This window comes from Schistocerca gregaria, chromosome 4 (genome assembly GCF_023897955.1).
Source record: "Schistocerca gregaria isolate iqSchGreg1 chromosome 4, iqSchGreg1.2, whole genome shotgun sequence".
In the NCBI taxonomy this organism is placed as follows: domain Eukaryota; kingdom Metazoa; phylum Arthropoda; class Insecta; order Orthoptera; family Acrididae; genus Schistocerca; species Schistocerca gregaria.
Genome location: NC_064923.1, coordinates 551,139,446 through 551,162,042, shown reverse-complemented (window position 1 = coordinate 551,162,042; position 22,597 = coordinate 551,139,446). Strand labels below are relative to the sequence as shown.

Below are 22,597 nucleotides of genomic sequence, written 5' to 3'. Positions count from 1 at the left end.
AGCGTACAACTACTACCACCATCACACCTTAGCAAAAGATTTGATAGAGAACCTGAGAAATTTCTGGTATTACATAAAATCACTAAGCAGTCTAAGGCTTCCATTCAGTCCCTTGTTGACCAATTTTGTTTGGCAGTTGAAGATAGCAAACTAAAGCCAAAGTTTTAAATTTCAGACTGAAAAAATCGTTCACATACAAGAATCGTGCAAACATATCGTCCTTTGTCCATCGGACAGATTCCCTTATAGACGACATAGTAATAAGCATATCTGATGTAGAGAAACCACTGAAAGATTTGAAAGCAGGTAAATCACCAGGTCCGGATGGAATCCCAATTCGATTTTACAAAGAGAGCTTTATGGCTTGCATTTATTGAGAATCCCTTGCACAGCACAAAGTACCAAGCGAATAGAAAAAAAGCATAGGTGACTCCAGTATATAAGAAGGATAAAAGAACAGACCCACAAAATTACAGACCAATATCCCTAGCTTCTATTTGCTGCCAAATCCTTCAATGTATTCTTACTTCGAATATAATAAACTTTTTTGAGACTGAGTTTTAGAAAGCATCACTCATGCGAAACTTAGCTTGCCATTTTCTCTCATGACATACTGAGAACTGTGGATGAAGGGCAACAGGCAGGCTCCATATTTTCAGATTTCTGGAAAGCATTTGACATGGTGTCCCATTGCAGGATGTTACCAAAGGTACGAGCATATGGATTAAGTCCACAGATATGTGAGTGGCTTGAAGATTTCTTAAATAATAGAAAACAGTATGTAGTCCTTCATGGCGACTGTTCATCACAGACGAGGCTATTGTCAGGAGTGCCTCAGGGAAGTGTGATAGGACTGCTGTTGTTTTCTATATACATAAATGATTTGGCGAACAGGGCAGGCAGCAATCTGTGGTTGTTTGCTTATGATGCTGTGGTGTACGGTAAGGTGTCAAAGTTGAGTGACTGTAGGAAGATACAAGATGACTTGGAGAAAATTTCCAGTTGGTGTGATGAATGGCAGCTAGCCCTAAATGTGGAAAAATGTAAGTTAATGCAGATGACCAGGAGCATCAAACTTGTAATGCTCGGGTACAGTATTACTAGTGTTCTGCTTGACACAGTCAAGTCGTTTAAATATTTGAGCAATACATTGAAAAGTGATACGAAGTGGAACGAGTATGTGAAAACTGTGGTAGGGAAGAAAAATGGTCAACTTTGGTTTATTGGGAGAATTTATAGGAATGAGTGGCCTGTCTGTGGAGGAGACCATTTAGCTGCTTCTTGAGTACTGCTTGAATGCTTAAGATCTGTACGAGGTTGGATTGAAGGAAGACATCGAAGCAATTCAGAGGTGGGCTGCTAGATTTGTTACTGGTAGGCTCGAACGACACATGAGTGTTAAAGAAATGTTTGGGAACTCAAATGGGAATCCCTGGAGGAAAGACAATGTTCTTTTTGAGATACACTTATTGAGAAAATTTAGAGAACCGCCATTTGGAGCTGACTTCCGAACGATTCTACTGCTGCCAATATACATTGCGTGTAAGGATCACAAAGATAAGATACGAGAAATTAGGTGTATAGACACTTGTTTTTCCCTTGCTCTATTTGCGAGTGGAACAGGAAAGGTAATGACAAGTAGTGATACAGAGTACCCTCTACTACTCACCGTACAGTGGCTTGCACAATATCTATGTAGGTTCAGTAGACATTGTTTAGGAGTGATCACTTTTTACACTAAGGTACTCACTTCATTGGGAAAAGGTGAAGTGTATGTACTCCAGGAACTCGTAGTAAGGCTTACACATCCAGTGGAACCACTTGTCTGTCAAATATACATATAGTCTTACCTGTCTTAAAGTTATGAAACCATTTTAGTGGCAAAGGCAGGTAGGGCATGGACACCAGGAAGGACGCTCAGTCGAGTGCGGACTGGGCTAAATTCTTGTGCTAGTGGAGCACTGCATTGAGCACTGCATGGGTGTAGAAAACAGAGGGGCAGATGAACCCTCTTGAGACACACAAGATCAGAGACATAGATTACTAGCTAAGAACCACTGTATACACTCGTGTCTGCAAACAGCAAAGAATTCCACTACAGTATTATGGCGTGATAATACAGCCTGATTCATAGCATGGAGTATTCAGAAGAGGCTTTTACAGCACATGCCAATATCACAAGAAATAAATGATCATACAGTACATACAAAATAATAAACACATCATATAATAATCATAACACTTAATTCATAAACTAGTTACCATGTAATGCCAATTCATTGTGGATTATATTGCCATCATCTGATAAGCATTACAGGAAGTTTGAGTAATGGTCCCTTTTGGGTACTAAAAATGGCTTGCTGACATATGCCAGTGTGTCTGTAAAAGAAATCTAAGGGAAGAGATTAAGTTCGTATTGCTGCACCTCCTCCCCCCCCCCCCCCCCCCTCCCCAAATTTCAACTATGTGAAAATTCGGGTAAGCATACTTCAGTCTGTAACCAAGGCAGTAATAGCTATGGCCAATCAGCAGTCCACATAATTAAACGTTCCCACCGAAATGATAGACCGCAGTCCATACAAACAGAAGGTCATAAATAGTGTGTGTTTACAAGTTCAGCTACAAGAAGTGGCAACACAGATGTGGTGGAATCAAAATGGCATTTGATTATGGTGGATAATTTTATCTATGGTTGTTCCTCATTTCACCATGAGATTATCAACATAATAATTAACATTGTAGGAAAAGACAGATTGCTGCTTACCGTAAAGAAGACACACACACACACACACACACACACACACACACACACACACACACACACACACAGTCTGTCTGTAACTTGATGTATCTTCTTTATGGTAAGTAACAATTGACATAATTATTGTGTGTTATATATGTAAAGTTGTCCTAATAAGATTGTGCAGATGCAAAAGTCTGCAGGGCAGTGTCTATAATTTTTCCAAGCTATGACTGTGGAGCGGTGATAATGGCATAGTTGACCATGCACAGCTTAGTGGGCTCAGCAGGTGACACTGTGGATTCCAGGCCGTAGCATTAAGTCCAACTGGCATGATCATCTTGGCCACAGGTGAGCATATAGAGCCCTAGTTTGTAACAGCAGTTCACCATTGGCTGGAGAGGAGGTGGCAGAGGGTGATAAAAGCATACAGTGTGGCATGTGTTATTGTAGTGTGTGTGTATCGCGTATGAGGGTGCTAGATTCAATAGATGTGAGATAGGTACTAGCCGATATCAATTAATAGCCCATAAAATGTTATAAACCTTATTGTATTGTCTGGCCACTGAACTGAGTTGCAGATCTTGTGGTCGAAGAACAAAATACACATCATGAAACCGTAACGAATGATGCAATTAGTTCTGTTTTGTGTTTTATAATTTCTTGATATCTGTGTGACTATGCAAATTTATAGCATGCAAGTGAAAAACAACTGAGTTTCATGTGCAATTACTTTTTCTTCCCAACGAGCATCTGATGGAGAGGGTGGCAAGTTGGTATTACATAGAGTAGGGGGAGTGTGTCACATTAAACATTCTTAACTTGGCCAGAACATCTGTAATACCAAGAATGAAAGTGAAAATAAGACTGAGAGGATTGAGGACACACATACTTATGACTTGCCTAAGTTTGTTAGGTATCAAGATTGCCAAGCGCTTGTACCAAAATGCAATCACTTGTGCAGCAACTGTGTTGGTAAAAGAGGCATAAGAACAGTGTGCTGCAAGAAGATTGTGTTCCTCTATTTTCATACTGTCTCAGCCATGGCTCTGTGTTATACACAGCTCAGCACAGTTAATATATTTTTATGTGGCTAGCACTTTTAATGAGTTTGTTATCAGTACAGTCCCGATGTAGATACAGCAAGGCTGTGTCAGAACCTGGCTTGATTTGTGCTGGTCCAGCCAGGTGAATGCAGTATTGTCGTGGCAAGGCATGCCTGCACCACTAGTGGGCTGTGCAGTTGATAGTAGGGGCCAAGGTGATAACACAACCACTATCTGCTGAGAAGTGACAGGGAGAGGGGAGGTGCCTTGTGGTGACCAAGTGCAACAGGTTAATTGGCAAGGCTCCTCTTGAAGTGGCATATTGCACACTGCACCTTTAAACAACAGGCATGTGATCTAGCTCTGACAACTAGGCTGCGGCTGAGAAAGGTGAGTAACACATGCTTATCTGTTGTCAGTACTCACAGCTATCCCTATCATTTGTTTTATTTACCATGAACAACTGACAACGTCAGAGTTTACCAGAAGCAAATAACCCACAGTGAGGGGAATAGCCAAGTGATTTGTGCTCTGTTACTCATGCACAACCTGTTGACTAGCAACACTGTGAGAAAAACTGCAAAACACATGAAAAGATAGAAGAAGGTGTATTCGACATTCTATGAGTGCACGTGAGGGGGGTTGTAGGTAGAACAAAAGTCACAGGGCAAAGTCTTCATCCATGAAAATACCAATAGGCACGAACGGGAAACATGCAGAGCTCATTCTGTATCAGACAGGATAATGTCCCAGGTCATCTGGCTACTTGTTTCAATGCCAACACCATAAAAGTGGAAGATATAATACAACCAATCAAAAGTTTTTGATCATGCATGACAATTATGGATTTGTGGTTAAAACAGGGATTTCATTTTGAATATTCTATCACAACCATGTTATGATAATAAAAGAAGTATAAATGTATAAAGACTAAGCATCTCTTTTGTTTATTTGAAGTGTTATTCGCTGAGAGAGACACTGATAAGTATCCACAACAGCACTGACATGCTTTTGCCTGAGACATTCCCATTTGAATAGACCTCATTCCTTTAGCTGTCTGGGTAGAATCATTTCGCATTAGTTTACAGTACACTGTACGCATCTGGCTGCTTGTTTGTATACCTGATCAGTTTCACATCTTATTACCTCCTAATGGGACAGAAGCAGGCAATTGGAATTGAAAAAGTGCTGCAATTCTAACTCTGCATCCTGATGGCTATTTTAGTAATACAATAGCCACACTATTTTAGTAATACAATAGCCACAAAAAATGGCAAAGTCCAATCTACAGTATAGTATATATTGCAAAGCAAATTGTTGCCAATGCAAGTGTTTCACCGTTTGGAAGCCCTTTAATAACATCATAGGTGGAAGATCAGTTGATATGTGTACAGAGCAAATTTCAGAGGACACCTCAAATTCATGAGGAAGTAAATAGTATGCAAGCAGCTTCAATCTCGTGAACAAGGTTTAAAGAGGTGCACAGCGGCTAAAAAACCTTTATTACACACATAAAATAAGGTGAACAGATTGCAATGGTCACATCAACATAAAACTAGAGCATGCGTTGGTTAAAGATGTTGTTTACAGATGTAACCAAATTTGAAGTATTTGAAAGGCATTGTTGAATATTGTTCATTTGCTTCAAGGAGACCCTATGAAAATTTGGTGTGTGATGCCAACGATGAAGCATGGTAAAGGATCATTTGTGGTATGGGAGTGTTTTGTTGGTGATAAAGTCAGTGATCTAATGAGAATTAATGGAATATCTAACAATAAAGAGTGTCACAGGATACTGATAAATGATGCAGTTCCATCTAGCAAAAGAGTTACTCATTGTGGGTTTACTCTGCAGCAGGAAAAGGATCCAGACATGCTTCTAGATTGTGCAGAGGCTAATGCATTTTACTGACTATAAAATGAAACTTTTTTGAAAGATTGCCTTCAAAATTTATGTGTGTCTTGTACTCGAAATTAATATAAAAATGTGCAGTGTTTGGTTTAAAATTCCTGCCATTCTTAAAAATGGGCGTATATTTGATGCCATGGGGAATCTCTCTCTATCTGGCAACATTGGATTGAGCTAGCAGCAGCAGTGCACTGATGTGACTAACAAGAGTTGCGGGGATTCACAAGCTTGCCAGCACTGTCTGCTTCCCTCCCCGCCATCACAAACCCAGAATACTGCCAAGCCTACAATTCATCATTGCCAGTCTCCGGTGCCAGTGAACTTGAATTGAAAGTTATTTATGTTATTGGTAACAGTACAGTAGTTTTGTTAGTAGCTAGATTTGTAATAAAAAAGAATAAAAGGTGTTCATATGAAGTGAGCTATAAGTTGAAAGTAATAGCATGTGCAGAAGAACATGGAAACAGAGCAGCTGAATAGCATTTCAGTCCTCCACCAACAGAAAAAACCATTCACCATTGGCAGGCTAGTAAAGAAGAGCTGGAAAAAATGAGGAAGACTAAATGTTCAAATAGAGGACTGAATGCAAAATGGCCAAAACTAGACGACGACATATTGAAATTCTTTCAAGGAAGTCATCAAAATGCATTGGAATTAATACAAAAATGATTCAAATACATGCTAGTAAGCTAGCACCACAGTGGAACTTAACGGACTCTAAGGGTAGAATTGGTTGGTGCTACAGGTCTATGAACTGCCATGGAATTAGCATGCGAAACGAAAACCAAAATATCTTAGAAAATGCCACAAGAACATGAAGAGAAAATATTATCTTTCCATGGCTTTATTGTTCAACACTGAAAGAAAATAAGTGTGGAGCTAACCCATATAGCAAATATGGATGAAACTCCTTTGATATTTGATGTGCTGAGTAACAGAACTGTTGCCGTGAAAGGTGCTAAAGCTGTAACTATAAAAACAAGTGGACATAGAAAAAACACTACATATTATTGTGCTAAAAGTTAATTCCTTGTACTTGTGAAAGTCTAATACAAATAAAAACAGGGAAAGTGCAGGCCCACTGTGAGCACAAGTGAATGCTGGTTAACAGTTCATGAAATGGATGACAAAAGTGATTACATAAAAACCTGAGTCTCTGCTTCAAAATACTGATTAATAATGAAATGCAAAAACATACAGACTTGTAATATTATGATCCAGATAATCACGGTTGGCTTGGTCACTGACCGAAAAAGAATGAACCAGCCACTATGAGTTACATCACAATAACCTACCCAATAATTTTTGGCAGTAGTCCAGACAACACACAAAACCTTCAAATATTTTCACATTTGTCTCAATGTTATTTAAAACAGTGGAAAAATAGTCATAAAAGATTGCCATCCTGTTGTCTGTGGACCCACCACTATGCAGTGCTTGTCATATCACAATGTGCCACACCAAAGTGCAGACAACAGGATAGCAATCTTTTATGACAATTTTTCCACTGTATTAAATAACATTGAGACAAATGAGAAAATATTTGAAGGTTTTGCGTGTTGTCTGGATTCCTGCCAAAAATTATTGGGTAGGTTATTGTGATGTAACTCATAGTGGCTGGTTCATTCTTTTTCGGTCAGTGACCAAGCCAACCATGATTATCTGGATCATAATATGACAATTCTATATGTTTTTCCATTTCATTATTAATCAGTATTTTGAAGCAGAGACTCAGGTTTTTATGTAATCACTTTTGTCATCCATTTCATGAATTGTTAACCAGCATTCACTTGTGCTCACAGTGGGCCTGGACTTTCCCTGTTTTTGTTTTTATTAGACTTTACAAGTACAAGGAAATAACTTTTAGCACCTTTTTAGCTAATTCTTGTTTTTTTGTAAATTTTGCCATGACTATATTATAATTTTATTTAAACAATGGAAAATCCTGGTTATAATAATTACAATTTATGGAAAGGATGAACTACTCACCGTTTAGAGGAGATGCTAAGCTGCAGACAGGCACACACAAAAAGACTGCTGTACATGTACCCTTTTGGTCAAAAGGCCATCATCTGTTGTTGAAAACACAAATTCACACAAGCACAACTCACACCCACACATGACCACTGTCTCTAGCCCAGAGGCTGGACTGTGAGCAACTGTGCTTGATGGGAGAAATAATCTGTTGTGGGGGAGAAGGGATAGCAGAGTAGTGATGGGCAGGGTGTAGTGGTGGTTGTAGGAGCATGCAGGGACGTTGTGGGGGCAGGATGGGGGTGCTAGGTGCAGTCGTAAGGTTTGAGGGTGGGGAAGGGTAGGAGAAAGGGGAGCTAAAAAGGAGAGAAGTTGAGGAAGGAAAAAGAGAGATACCATTCAGTGTGATTGTAGAATAGAAGGCTGTGTAACACTGGAGTAGCACAAGGGAAGAGTATAGCTGGGAGGAGGACAGAGTCTAGTGAAGTTTGAGACCAGGGATGGTACAGGAAGGTAAGATATATTGCAGGGAGAGTTCCCATCTGCAAATTTCAGCAAAGCTGCAGTTGGTATGAAAAATCCAAATGGCTCGGGCTCTCAAGCAGTCATTGAAGTGAATCATGTTGTGTTGGGCAGCATGCTCAACAACTGGGTGGTCCAGCTCTCTCTTGGCCACAGTTTGTCAGGTACTCTTCATGTGGACAGACAGCTTGTCAGTTGTCACGCCCACATAGAATGCAGCACAGTGGTTGCAACTTAGTTTGTAGATCACATGATTGCTTTCAGAGGTAGTCCTGTGCTTTTGATTGGATGGTGCTTGTGACTGGACTGGAATAGGTGATGGTAGGAGGATGTATGAGATAGATTTTATGTACAGGTGTACTACAGGTGTATGCGCCATGAGGCTAGGGTTTAGGAGCATAGGTGGAGTAGGGATGGACAAGGGTATTGCATAGATTTGATGGGCATCGAGATACTACTGTGGCAGAGGTGAGGAGGATGATGGGTAGGGAATTCCTCATTTCAGGACATTGTGAGAGATATATAAATACGATATTACAGTGTCTGTGTTATTCTGCATGAATACCCAAAGGAACTTTGCATCATAATAAGAATAACACAGGCATTGTAATATCATATTTAACTGTTGATATTGGGCATGCGACTTGCGAGTACAACGTCTAACCTGCACGGGAATATACATAATGTATGCATGAGTACAAGTCGTAGACACATGGTTGACAACATGGGGAAGCATGGTTCCAGCCGTGGGTCATGCACGAAAAGACAAATGGTAAGGCGACTGCTCGTGATAATGTAATGTTCAATTGCAGCAAGGCCATTGGCTTTAAGAATGTTAGTGTAGAGCTAATTGGCATCAATAGTGAAAAGCCAGGTATCCTGCGGTAAAGGAAAAAGAACTGTGGAGAGTCGGTTGGTGTCTTTGACATGTGAGGGTAGATTCTGGGTAATAGGCTAAAGGTGTTGGTCCACAAGAGAAGATAGCCTCTGGGTGGGGGCACAGTAACCAGCCACAGTGGAGTATCCTGTGTGGTTGGGGTTATAGACTTTGGGAAGCCTGTGGAAGATGGAAGTGCATGGGGAGTGATACGGGTGAGAGAGAGACTCAGAGGAGAGGTTCTTGGATGGGCTTAAGGATCTGAGGAGAGACTGGATATCCTGTTGTATTTCCAGAATGAGGGCACTGTGGCAGGATTTGTAGGTGGATGAATCTGATAGGTGATAGGTCTTTCTGCCAGGTAATCCTTGTAGTTCAAAACCACAGTGGTGAAGCCTTGGTCAGGTGGTAAGATTATAAGTTAATCAGTTTATGGGTGGTGGTTTATGGTTCTTTCTGCAGATTTATTAGCATCCATGTCGAGGGTTTAGGGAACAATGGCGAGGCAAGATTTGATGTTAAGAAATTCTGGAACATTAATAGGGAATGTGCTTGGGACAGCAGAGGTGGATCATGATTGGATAGGAGAGTGAATGGAGTTAGGCAGAGTCCAACATTAGTTCAAACTCAATTCAAAGCCAATGTTGAACCCTGCCTGACTCAGTTCTCTCCTCCATTTAAATTTTATTATCTTGTTGATGATCCACCGCTGCTGCCCCCAAAGTACTCTCTATTAACATTCCAGAATCCTCAATCCTTGCTCAAAATCATTTCCCAAATCCCTCAACATAGAAGCTTGACAATGAACAAGTTATCTGTCTTCGTGAATGGTCTCGGACGAACTATGGCCAAGAGATAGCTGGACCATCCAGTTGCTAAGCATGCTGCGCAACACAACATGCTTCGCTATATTGACTGCTTGAGAGTTCGAGCCATCTGGATCCTTCCTGCCAATCACAGCTTTTGTGAATCGTGCAGGTGGGAAGTCTCCCTGCAATATATCCTACCTTCCTATTCCTGCTCTGGCTACAGATTTCACTAGTCCTTAGCCTACGGCCACCTATGCCCTTCCCTGGTACCCCTCCAGCACAACACAGCCTTCTATTTCACTATCACTCTGAAAGGTCTTTCTCTTTTTCCCTCCTCAGCTTCTCTCCTTTTCTGCTCCCCCCCCCCCCCCCCCCCCCCAAAAACCTTACCCATCAAGCTTCACAACTGCACCTAGCAGCTTCATGCTGTCCCCACAATGTCCCTGTATGCTCTTTCACCAAGCCCGACACTCTACCCCCCCCCCCCCCCCCTGTTCTTCTATCCCTCCACCTCCTCAACCCATCCACCCCCCAACCCATCCACCTCCTGACCCCTACTGCCCAGATTGCTTCTACCATCAGGCTAAGTTGCCTGCAATCAGACGCCTGTGGCCAGACAGTGGTCACGTGTGTACAGCTTGCATGACTCTCTCTCTCTCTCTTTGTCTGTCTGTCTGTCTGTGTGTGTGTGGGGGGTGGGTGTGGGGGGTGGGTGGGGGGTGGGTGCGAGGGGGGGGGGGGTAGAAGAAGATGTTTAGGCCAGGGAAAATCCTGCAACACCATACTGGAGAAACATACCTACATCATCATCATCATCATCATCATCATCATCATCATCATCATTTAAGACTGATTATGCCTTTCAGCGTTCAGTCTGGAGCATAGCCCCCTTATAAAATTCCTCCATGATCCCCTATTCAGTGCTAACATTGGTGCCTCTTCTGATGTTAAACCTATTACTTCAAAATCATTCTTAACCGAATCCAGGTACCTTCTCCTTGGTCTGCCCCGACTCCTCCTACCCTCTACTACTAAACCCATGAGTCTCTTGGGTAACCTTGCTTCTCCCATGCGTGTAACATGACCCCACCATCTAAGCCTGTTCATCCTGACTGCTACATCTATAGAGTTCATTCCCAGTTTTTCTTTGATTTCCTCATTGTGGACACCCTCCTGCCATTGTTCCCATCTGCTAGTACCTGCAATCATCCTAGCTACTTTCATATCCGTAACCTCAACCTTCTTGATAAGGTAACCTGAATCCACCCAGCTTCCGCTCCCATACAACAAAGTTGGTCGAAAGATTGAACGGTGCACGGAAAACTTAGTCTTGGTACTGACTTCCTTCTTGCAGAAGAGAGTAGATCGTAGCTGAGCGCTCACTGCATTAGCTTTGCTACACCTCGCTTCCAGTTCTTTCACTATGTTGCCATCCTGTGAGAATATGCATCCTAAGTACTTGAAACTGTCCACCTGTTCTAACTTTGTTCCTCCTATTTGGCACTCAATCCGTTTATATTTCTTTCCCACTGACATTACTTTCGTTCTGAAGATGCTAATCTTCATACCATAGTCCTTACATTTCTGATCTAGTCCTGAAATATTACTTTGCAAACTTTCAATCAAATCTGCCATCACAACTAAGTCATCCGCATATGCAAGACTGCTTATTTTGTGCTCACATAACTTGATCTCACCCAGCCAGTCTATTGTTTTCAACATATGATCCATAAATAATATGAGCAACAGTGGAGACAGGTTGCAGCCTTGTCTTACCTCTGAAACTGCTCTGAACCATGAACTCAATTTACCATCAACTCTAACTGCTGCCTGACTATCCATGTAAAGACCTTTAATTGCTTGCAAAAGTTTGCCTCCTATTCCATAATCTCGTAGAACAGACAATAACTTCCTCCTAGGAACCCAGTCATATGCCTTTTCTAGATCTATAAAGCATAGATACAGTTCTCTGTTCCACTCATAACACTTCTCCATTATTTGCCGTAAACTAAAGATCTGGTCCCGACAACCTCTAAGAGGCCTAAACCCACACTGATTTTCATCCAATTGGTCCTCAACTAATACTCGCACTTTCCTTTCAACATACCTACAAGACAAGAAAAAAGTTGTATCATACAGTTGTATATTCGGATGACAGGATAAGAGTACATTAAAAGCTGCATCAGCTGTCGCATCCTGTTTGCCAACAGACTGCCATCAGGCTGGTGGAAGATATGTTCATATGTGGGAAATGTTTTTTATATGGGATGCAAAAACACTCCAGTTAACCTGTACTTACAGGTGAACAATTCCTCCTGAATTGTGTCAGTAGTGTTTTATAAATATTCACAGGCATGACAGTTCCTGTGCGGCTCCTCAGGTCACTTGACCTCATTTCTATTGAGCTCATTTTGGAAGGCACTGAATGAGATGTTGCTGTCATTATCAGGATGGAGGATGCTTTATGTTAATAGATAGATGTGTCTAATTCATCTTCTCATAAGTGTATTACAACACACACATGCCTAGTTTGTGTGTAGGGTATAATGTCATCATCAACAAGATAATAAAATTTAAATAAAAAAATGTGCAGGCTAAGAAAACATTTTCACATTTAATTTTGCGGCAGATTGAAAGTATATTCCAAATTGTTACTTAGGTGTAATAGTAGTCAGTTACTGTTTAGCCTCTCTGTGTTCTCTAACACATTAATGTGAAACAATGCCTACATCAATATGGATGCCCACTAACTTTTCTGTCCATGTTACAGGTCATGTAGATCCGGGAGAATCTGATATTACAACTGCATACAGAGAAACTGAAGAAGAAGCTGGATTAAAGAAAGATGATTTGAAAATTTTTGAAGATTTTGAAAAGACTCTACAGGTAGTGATTATTATTCCATCTGAAATAATTTGTTTTTCTTTTGATCTTCTTCCAGACTATTTTTTATTGTATATGTTGACAAGTGGGCTTATCAGTAACTTTATTCCTAACAACATCTGTTGTTATCAGGCAATAACTATTTGAGAGGAGGATGAGAATTTTCCTCACAATTGTGAAAATCTTAGTAAGATCACCTTTTACATATTTAGTGGTACTGACTACCATAAATAATGATTGACAATATTTGGATTAAAATCAAATAACAATTTTCAGATTTCAAGATGTTCTGGGGTATTTCTGAAGTCCATAAGTGCTGGTTATAGGTATTATTGTAGACTGTACAATATCAGAGATATTGTACAGTTATTGTACAGTTGTTAGACTCAGAAATAGAGTCTAACATGGAAATTAGTTTAGCAAATATGTTAGGGTAGCTCCCACATATACAGCAACATGCAAAAATTTTTCAGATTCTGAGAAAGTACTGTGGTATTTCATGGAAAAAACTAAAACTAAATATTGGTATACTTTTGGTTGCATTTTGAAAAGTAACATCAGAAGGAAAGCAATCCACTTGTCTGTATTTGAGGACAATGTTTGGGGATGAGCAGGTAAAAGTAGCTTTGGAGGAAGGAAATTACATCAACTCAATCTATAAACATTGGTTAGAATATAAGGAAGTATATAACAATGTAATATGAAAGTGTCAAGTTACTGAAAGGCAGAGGAAAGTACAAAATACGACGCACAAGAAACTTCCTTTATCGCTGATGGAAATGATGAGCAAGGAAGTGAAATGTAGCAGTGAGAAGCCACAATACAGAAGAATGTGAAGGTAGGAAACAGTTACAGGTCAATGATAAAAGCAGTTACACAGAAAGAAAACTCTTCAGTATAGAGACAGTGCAGATCAGGTGTGAATAGTAATGAAATGTGAAATACTTGAACACTGACTGAAAGTAATTTTCATAATCTACTATTTTCTGATTTCATATAAATACCGCAAGACAAAAAGAAAATTGGAGGAGATGGGCTATTTAAATTTTTGCCAAGATCAAAACAAAGAATAACTGACAGAATTGCATGCTCTCACAACACACATAAAAAATTCTTTCTCGAGTTACATTAACAACATTTTAGGTTCAGGTTTAAGTATACTGTGTATTGCACTACACTCTTACAAACAAATGTGAGTATTACAGTTGTCAGAATTGATGATTCTACATTTGAAATAAAAACAAGAAAGCAAAGGAAGGGGTGGAAATAGAAGATGAAATCTTGATTGTCATGCGTATATGATGAGTTTGTGGAACTTGCAGGGTACAATACTGCATTTTGTTCTTGTACTTGCATACAAATTATATGTTTCACTTGACTTCTGGCCTCAGTTATTCACCATTTTGTCTTTTGAAACTATCAACTTACATGTTAATTAACTTGTGTCATGTCAATCTGATGTGCAGTCTAGCAGTCGTCGTAAGTCATTAAAATATAGACAATAGCTGTCAGTAATTTCAAAACTCCATTTCAAAATACACTGAAGAGCCAAAGAAACTTGTACATCTGCCTAATGTCATGTAGCTCCACTGCAAGCATGCAGAATTGCTGCTACAAGACTTGTAATGGGCTTGACTAATGTCTGACACCACGTATCCTGTAGGGCTCTTCATAAATCCATAAGATTACAAGGGGGTCAAGATTTCTTCAGAACAGCATAAGGGCCAGCAGAAGGGTTTAAACTCAGAAGAGTGTTCCTGGAGTCACTTTGTAGCAATTCTGGATGTGTGGGGTGTCGCATTGTCCTGCTGCAATTGCCCAAGCTGTCAGAATGCACAATGGGCATGAATGGATGCAGGTGATCAGACAGGATCCTTATGTATGTGTCGCCTGTCAGAGCCATATCTAGATATAAAAGGGGTCCCATACACTCCAACTACACATGTCCCACACTGTTATAGAGACTCCACCAGCTTTAACAGTCCCCTGCTGACATGAAGAATTCATGGATTCATGAGGTTTTCTCCGTGCCCATACTCGTCCATCTGCTTGGTACAATTTGAAATGAGACTCGTCTGACCAGGCAACATGTTTCCAGTCATCAATAGTCCACTGGCAGTTTTGACGGGCCAGGCAAAGTGTAAAGCTTTTTGTCATGCAGTCATCAAGGGTGCATGAGTAGACCTGTTCTTAAAGCACATATTGATGAAGTTTCGTTGAATGGTTCATACACTGACACTTGTTGATGGCCCAGCATTGAAATCTGCAGCAGTTTGCAGAAAGGTAGCATTTCCGTCATGTTGAATGATTATCTTCAGTTGTCATTGGTTCTGTTCTTGCAGGATCATTTTTTGGCCACAGTGTTGTTGAAGATTTGATGTTTTACCGGATTCTTGATATTCATGGTCATACGGGAAAAAACCCATTTCATCGCTACCTCGGAGATGCTGTGTCCCATTGCTCGTGCACCAACTATAACTGCATGTTCACTCACTTAAATCTTGATAACCTCCCATTGGAGCAGCAGTAACCAATCAAAGAATTGCACGAGAGTCTTGTTGTCTTTTATAGGTGTTGCCTACAGCTGTGTAGTATTCTACCTGTTTAAATATCTCTGTATTTGAATACACTTGCCTATACCAGTTTCTTCGGTGCTTCAGTGTAGTATGTATTGCAACCTGCAAATACAATTCATTTATAAAATTTTATAATCAGTGCACTGCATTTTTCATTACTGAGCGAACATTTTGTAAGCAAAAACCATCTATTGGAACATTTTAAATTTTTTGTGTTATTAATGTTGCACTTCACTCTCAGCTCTACATTGTCGCAAACACAGGCACTTAGCTTTCAAATTAGGAATTTGTGAACCTTTTTAGTATATTACTGAAGTTTTAAACTAACCAGGAAAGTTTTGAAACAAGCTTAATTACTGTTTATTAACTGCAGTATGTGTGACAGCAGTGGAGATTCATTTGCACATTTGTAAATTGTAGGGTCTCCAGGCAGTGAGAAATGACAAAGCTCATAACTGCATGAGACTGCTTAATGAAAGTCAAGAGACTGTACTAAATGGAGTGTGGCTTGGTCTAGCCACAGATGATACTGAATATGTAGTAGGAACTGAAATTTCTCCCAATAAATAATTCACAGAATGTGCAGTCTACTCTGCAATGGAGCACTTGCTATTGTGAAACATGAAGTTTACATCTGTTTGCCAGAATCCAGGCTCATGTATTTTATGGATTGTGTATTGTATGGGCTGTGCTCTGAGCATGATGTTTGCAATTTGTTCTGTATCTCAGGATTAATTGCATGCCCACATGCTGCTCCAACAGCCATCACACCTTGGCAGCAACTGATGTGGTTGGGCCTGATGTGAACAGCTCTGAATATGGTGTGACTGAAAGAACTTGATGACCTCTATAGTCAGTGTACACTTCAAAATGCCTAATATCTTGTGAACATGTTACTATACAATCCCTGTTAACTTTACAGAGGTTAACCGGTTGTCTCCCAGAACAGTTTGTTAGCAACATTATCTTACACGGAAATCCGCTCCTGTCAGGACACGAAGAAGAAGAAGAAGCCTTGTCACCACGACGGCAGAGTTCCACAAGTAGTTGTAGCCGCAGAAGGACTGCGGCCCCATGATCTGTCGCTGAGCGCCGCGCTTTCCCCACCACCCAGCACCGCCCTTCAGCCATGGACCGGTCGGAAGCGCCCAGACGGAGGCTGCGGGAGAGGGGTGGAGATTATATAAAGTCGGATTCCATCAGAGATCAATCAGACACCAAGAATGCGTGAAGATGGCAAGAAGTTGTCTTGCCGAAATATCGCGGCTTTTGGACGACGCTACCTGGCTGAATACCCGAGAAATTTTCAAGATTTCTGTACGCCGGGAATACCTCAGATCACACATCAAGTACCTCTACAAGGAGGAGATACACAGCAAAATCAAGAAGCTGGACGAGCTTTGGAACAAGGAGGAGTGCCTCTTGGCCTCCCTTGTCTTTTTACTGAGATGCCAAGAGGACTGAATCATACCACCTTTTGCGAAGGTCACTCATCATATCAGAACCGCAGCCACCACCAGATCACCAGAAGAGCTAGCCTGGCCCTGGTCAAGGAGAGGATCCGGTACACTTGACGCAGACTCGGTGAGACCTCTAGAGATCTCTTCTCACTCCACTTGCAGCTTGCCTTGACACTCTCCCCTGACCCAAGGGAGTGGGTAGATGCAGTTAGTTGGTCTCAAGCCAACAATGCTTGGCAATCGGCCACCTGCAGACAAACTGCAAAATACGAATGCCTTGCAGCCAAACCACCACAAGAAGAACCACAGAGAACTACCATTAACTGTACAGGGAAAGTAATTGATGATGCTACCTTATCCACACTTGAAAAGGGGCTGAATTTCGCACCAACATCGACAACATTACCAACAGAACAAATAATCAGCATGGTGGAACAGGCCGCTCTTGCACTTCCATGTGATGCTGCAGAGGAAATACGATGGGAAACATGCCGTGTACTCACCAGGGCGGCTCCGCCAATGCCAAACATCTCCAAGGAAGATAGGAAAGCACTGAAACGGCTCTGAGAAGATGCCGAGACTGTCGTCCTCCCAGCAGATAAAGGGAATTGCACGGTCCTACTACCATGTAATGTATACTAACAAAAATTGTACTACCTATTAGAAGACGAAACCTACGAGAGAATCGAAGACGTTCCTACCAACAGAGTGAAAAGGAAGACTTTGAGCTTCTCTAGCACACCTTTGAAGATAAGAAGACGGTGAAGAAACTTCGTCCATGAGCAGCTGCACCTCCCAGACTTTATGGACTACCTAAAGTCCATAAGGATGGATTGCCTCTCCGCCTGATTGTTACCAACATTGGAGCATCAACATACGAATTAGCAAAACATCTGACATCGATGCTCAGTCCCTTTGTGGGCAAATGTCAGCACCACATCAGAAACTCCACACATTTTGTTCGGCAGCTCTAGAACTTCCGATTGGGCCAAGAAGACATCATAGTGAGCTTTGATGTGGTATACCTGTTAACTAGGGTACCTCTAAGAGACTCCCTAAGCTTCATGGGAGAAAAATTCGGACCAACAGTAATGAAAGTTTTTGAATTCATACTTAAGTCAACATACTTTCTGTTCGATGTAAACTACTACGAACAAACTGATGGAGTAGCGATGGGTTGTCCTCTATCACCGGTAGTGGCCAATATGTTTACGGAAGCTTCTGAAGAAGAAGAAGAAGCTCTCGAGTCGGCAGCCTACAAGCCCTCTTGCTTTTTTCGATATGTAGACAATACATTCGTAATCTGGCCGCATGGAGGACAACACCTCCAAGACTTTATGCGGCATCTGAACTTGCTGCACCAGAATATCAAGTTCACGATGGAGGTAGAAGAAAACAACCAGCTGCCATTTCTGGATGTGTTCGTCAAGCGAAGACCAGATGGCACACTTAGACACAGCATCTACCGTAAGCCAATACATACAGATTTGTACCTGCATGCTTCCAGCTGTCATGCTCCTTCACAGCGAGAGGGTGTTCTAAGCACACTGGTGCACAGAGCACGCTAAATCTCGGACTGTGACAGCCTAGCAGCTGAATTGCAGCACTTGCAGGCCATGTTCCACACAAATGGTTACAACAACTGAGGAGGAAGACAAGCCACTTGCGACAGCGATTATACCATATGTCAGGAACACACCGGCAAAGATTGGCAGAATACTCAAAAAATATAATGTCAAGTGCGTGTTTCGCCCTCCATCCAAGACGAAAACATTATTAGGATCAGTAAAGAAGTCAAGAAGAAGAAGCATTGTCACCATGACGGTAGAATTCAGCAAGCGGCCGTAGCCGCAGAAGGACTGCGGCCCATGATCTGTCGCGGGGCGCCGCACTTCCCCCACCCACTCAGTGCCACCCTTCCCTCACCACTGGCCGCGGACCGCTCGGAAGTGCCCAGACAGAGGCTGCAGGACCACCAGAGGTCAACCAGACACCAAGAACGCCTGAAGACGGCAAGAAGTCGGCTTGCCGAAATATCACGCCTTTTGGATGACGCTATCTGGCTGAATACCCGAGAAATTTTCAAGATTATTTTTCTCCTATGAAAGAAGCGAACCATTTACATTAAGTTGTTTCCAATACAATTACAATTACTCTGGTAGCTGACACATGTTTGACACCATCATGATATCCACCACACCGTATCATTCTATATTATGAAAACCCAGTAGCCTGGATATTTGCTAGTCCAACACCCTCAGCCAACACCTTTTCTTCTTTCTTTACCTCTTTTCTTCTACCTTTTTTCTGTTCTGAAAATAAGCTTACACAAAGATGAAATACTAATCAACATATCTCACAAACATAGAAATACTGAAGCACCAGTTTGGTACAGTTTGGTCAGTCTAAAATTCGTGCTGTGCTGCTTTCCATTTCTGTCACTATGTAAGGCAGAATATCAAACATTTCCAGTTGGAATACTTGAATTAAATATGTGAATTGTGTTTCCTGTAGTATGCAGGCGATAACTATATGCTTGTTTAATGGATTTCATAGTGTCAGGGAGAACTTTTAACAAATAGATCTGTCGTGATAGATTTTCAGTTACAGTGATTCTCCAGTTCAGCTCTTCTCTTAATTGAGTTGCATCTACATTAGGATTTGTAGATACACACTGATGCAAAACACTTTGTCTTTCTCAAACTGCTTGTCAGCAGGATTTTAACTCATTGTTTGTCATTTTTCATCTTTCTTGATTTTTCAGACTTGTACAAGATGTATTTAATACTACAGTATGTCATGTGGTTCAGGATTGATCACCAGATTGTAACAGAGTGAGAGTGAAAGTTCTACTGTATTTTTATAAGAGTGGCACCCTTTCTGATCACAAATGTTCAATAACACCTCACTGTTTTTGCACAGCATGTAAGCAGTAACACAGCCATTTGTAAGAGCTACTGCACAGTCACACACTACTCAATCACTGTGACAACATTGGAGCATATTTTCCAGAAACCACTGTTGTTATACCCAACATCTTTTTTGTCTTAGCTGTACTTTACTGTTTCTGATTATGTGTTTTGCTCTCCACGAACTTCACAGCTGTAACAAGACAAAAAGTATAAATGTGGGATACGCATTATTTTACAAATTACAAGAAAGATGTGTTTTAAGAGAAAAATAGATGAACATGGAATAAATGTTATTTCAACATATGTGCTCACAAACTGATGAAGGACAAATAGTCTTGTTTCTCCTTAATTTGTAACCAGTAGGTGCTTATTTTTGAAATGTACCTCATATGGGACATACAATGACATGTTAAATGGGCAGATCTAAAACTTAAAGAATCAGTACAGTGAATTTCATCAAACAGTACATGATCATACCAAGTATAAGTGTGTACAGCCATTAATACAGCCACAGGTGAGAAAGCAAAACCAAAATGCCTAATCAGAAATAATAAATACCAAGAGAGGAAAAAACTTTGTCTTTGTAAGCGCATAAACGTGGTTGCCGGCCTCTACAAAGATGTCCTGTCGTACAGTATCATTGCTGTTATTTTGTTTACATTTTCATGATTTACTAAAGTTCCTGTATTTGATGACCTATCCTTGTACATACTGTGATGTACTAGCAAACGCATCTTGTAAAAGTCCGACAAAAACCAAAAAATATAATTTGCAAGAAAAGGAACATATAAAAAACTCCCTGGTGTCAAAAATTTGCCAAAGGTAATTTGGTTTGTGTTTCATAAGCAGGCAGAGCTACAAATCCTACATTACTTACAGTTACTTTTTATTGTATCCAGAAGGTATTTTAGTGATCATGCTATCATTTTAGTTCTATTTCTATGTTCTCTATGTATTTATCCATCTGAATCAGATGTAAAATTAGGCAAAAGTCAGTTACTTCCAAAAGGTGATGCACAATTTTTCTTATGAAATAAAAATTTAGCACTTGTCACTTATTATCATAGCACCCAACATTCAGAACAATGATAATGTTATTAATTGACTTCCATCTGTTCATGTGATTAAAATATAGAAGTATATTTCAATGATTTGTGAAAAACTAGAGGAATTAAAACTCCACAAAAAGTAATTGAGCTCCTTAGTGCTTAATAGTGGAATTTGAAGAGAAACAGCAATCTGGAGGGATTGGGGGAAGGGAAATGGGGAGGGTAGTAGTGTACAAGCAGAGAGAGAAATGAACGCTGTCTGGTGGAGTGTGCAGTGACTAGACTCCAACAGGGACAGTTCACGATGTTGTGGGGCAAGGAGGTGGGGAAAAAAAAAGAAACAAAATATGAGAGGAGCGAAGAAAAATGGATGGCTGCATCAGCAGAGGGCCGCAAAGAAACAGGGTGGGAGACGAGAATGGGGAGGAGATGGTAGGACATATTCCTACCTGAAGTTTCCATTGTTTGAATAGTTTGAAACACAGTTATCATCTTGGAGAAAAATGGTCTGAGGAAGTATATATTTTAAATTATTTGTTATTTCTCCTCAATTTGTTATCAGTAAAAAGCGATTGTAAATAGGTGGCTATAAAAATATTTTGTTATATTTTTTCTCCTTCACCTGGAAGACAATGCATATAAAATATTCTCAACAATTGAAGCTAACTCTAAATTCCTGAGCACTAAGCACACATCAGTTACTGAGAAAAGCAGAATGTACTTATTGAAACACACAGTTTTTGGGTATTTGATGTACCTTTACTTCTTGTTTATTTGATTTTTTTACAGTACAATGTTCGTGGACGACCAAAAGAAGTCGTTTACTGGCTTGCCCAGTTAAAGAATATAGATACTCCAGTGCAACTGTCAAAGGAACACCAAGAGTACAAATGGCTTGAACTTCAAGCAGCATGTGAACTGGCAAAGTATCCTGAGATGCAGAAGCTGCTACAGGAATGTGATAGTTTTTTAATGTCAAGAAGTTCTTTATGAATTATTGACTTTTGTCTCGTGGAAGACATTGCTGTGTAAATGTGTTGATATATCTAATGCCTTTGTAAATTGCAAAGCTATCATGTGTTGTCCAGATGCATTATGTTTGGTGTAGGGAAACTAGAAAAATTATAAGCCTGATTCTTGTTTACCACTGCAAGCAGGTTCAAATGTAACTTGATCTTCATGGCTGTATTTTGCTTCCTGTGACCCTAGGTATAGTTTACATATATATTGTCAAATAATCATATTTGTAGATATGAATTCCTCAGTGATGTTTTGTAATGGATAGAGCATACTAGGTGGAGATGAGTAGGAGAACATAAAGTTGAATAGGAGAGCCAGAAAACTTAAAATACAGTATTTTGTCAGACAAAAACATTGTATTTCTGATGGTGAAATGCAAATAAGCAAATCAGATATTATATAAAATGTAAATAATTATTTCTTTGTATTGTTATTTAGCTTCACGTGTTTGGAATTTTCTTCATATCATATTTAGCTATTTATCTCCTGAATTATACTAGATGATAGAATGAAATAAAACTGGATTGGGAGGGGGATCCCAATTTATCTCAAGTTAATACACTGTTCTTGTGTAACAGGTTGTAGAAAATACTCAAATACTCATCTTTGTGTTGACTGTGGCCTGGATAATTCTCGTGACATTGCATGAGCTCTAGCACCGCCATGGGCACATACCCCATGGTCACTCACAGTGATAGCAACCTTGTCAGTAACAGCCATCAGGATAGGACGCCTTTCTCTTGAAGGTGCCACACCAAGCTTACTCGTATTTTCGAATTTCATTGGCATATTTTTTAAATTGGTTCCCTCCTCATAACTT

The 22,597-nt window shown here is 40.4% G+C and overlaps 1 protein-coding gene across 2 annotated transcripts in view; it reads left to right on the top strand.

Annotated features, from left to right (window-relative positions):
- The window catches only part of LOC126266896 (bis(5'-nucleosyl)-tetraphosphatase [asymmetrical]), a 48,545-nt gene extending 26,331 nt beyond the window's left edge, over positions 1 to 22,214 (top strand). For both annotated transcript variants that reach the window (XM_049971564.1, XM_049971565.1), the window contains exons 3-4: positions 12,648 to 12,763; positions 21,547 to 22,214. In XM_049971564.1, the coding sequence (XP_049827521.1) occupies positions 12,648 to 12,763; positions 21,547 to 21,750 (320 nt within the window). In that variant the 3' untranslated portion in view covers positions 21,751 to 22,214. The remainder of the gene's footprint in view (positions 1 to 12,647; positions 12,764 to 21,546) is intronic.
- Positions 22,215 to 22,597: the final 383 nt, after the last annotated feature.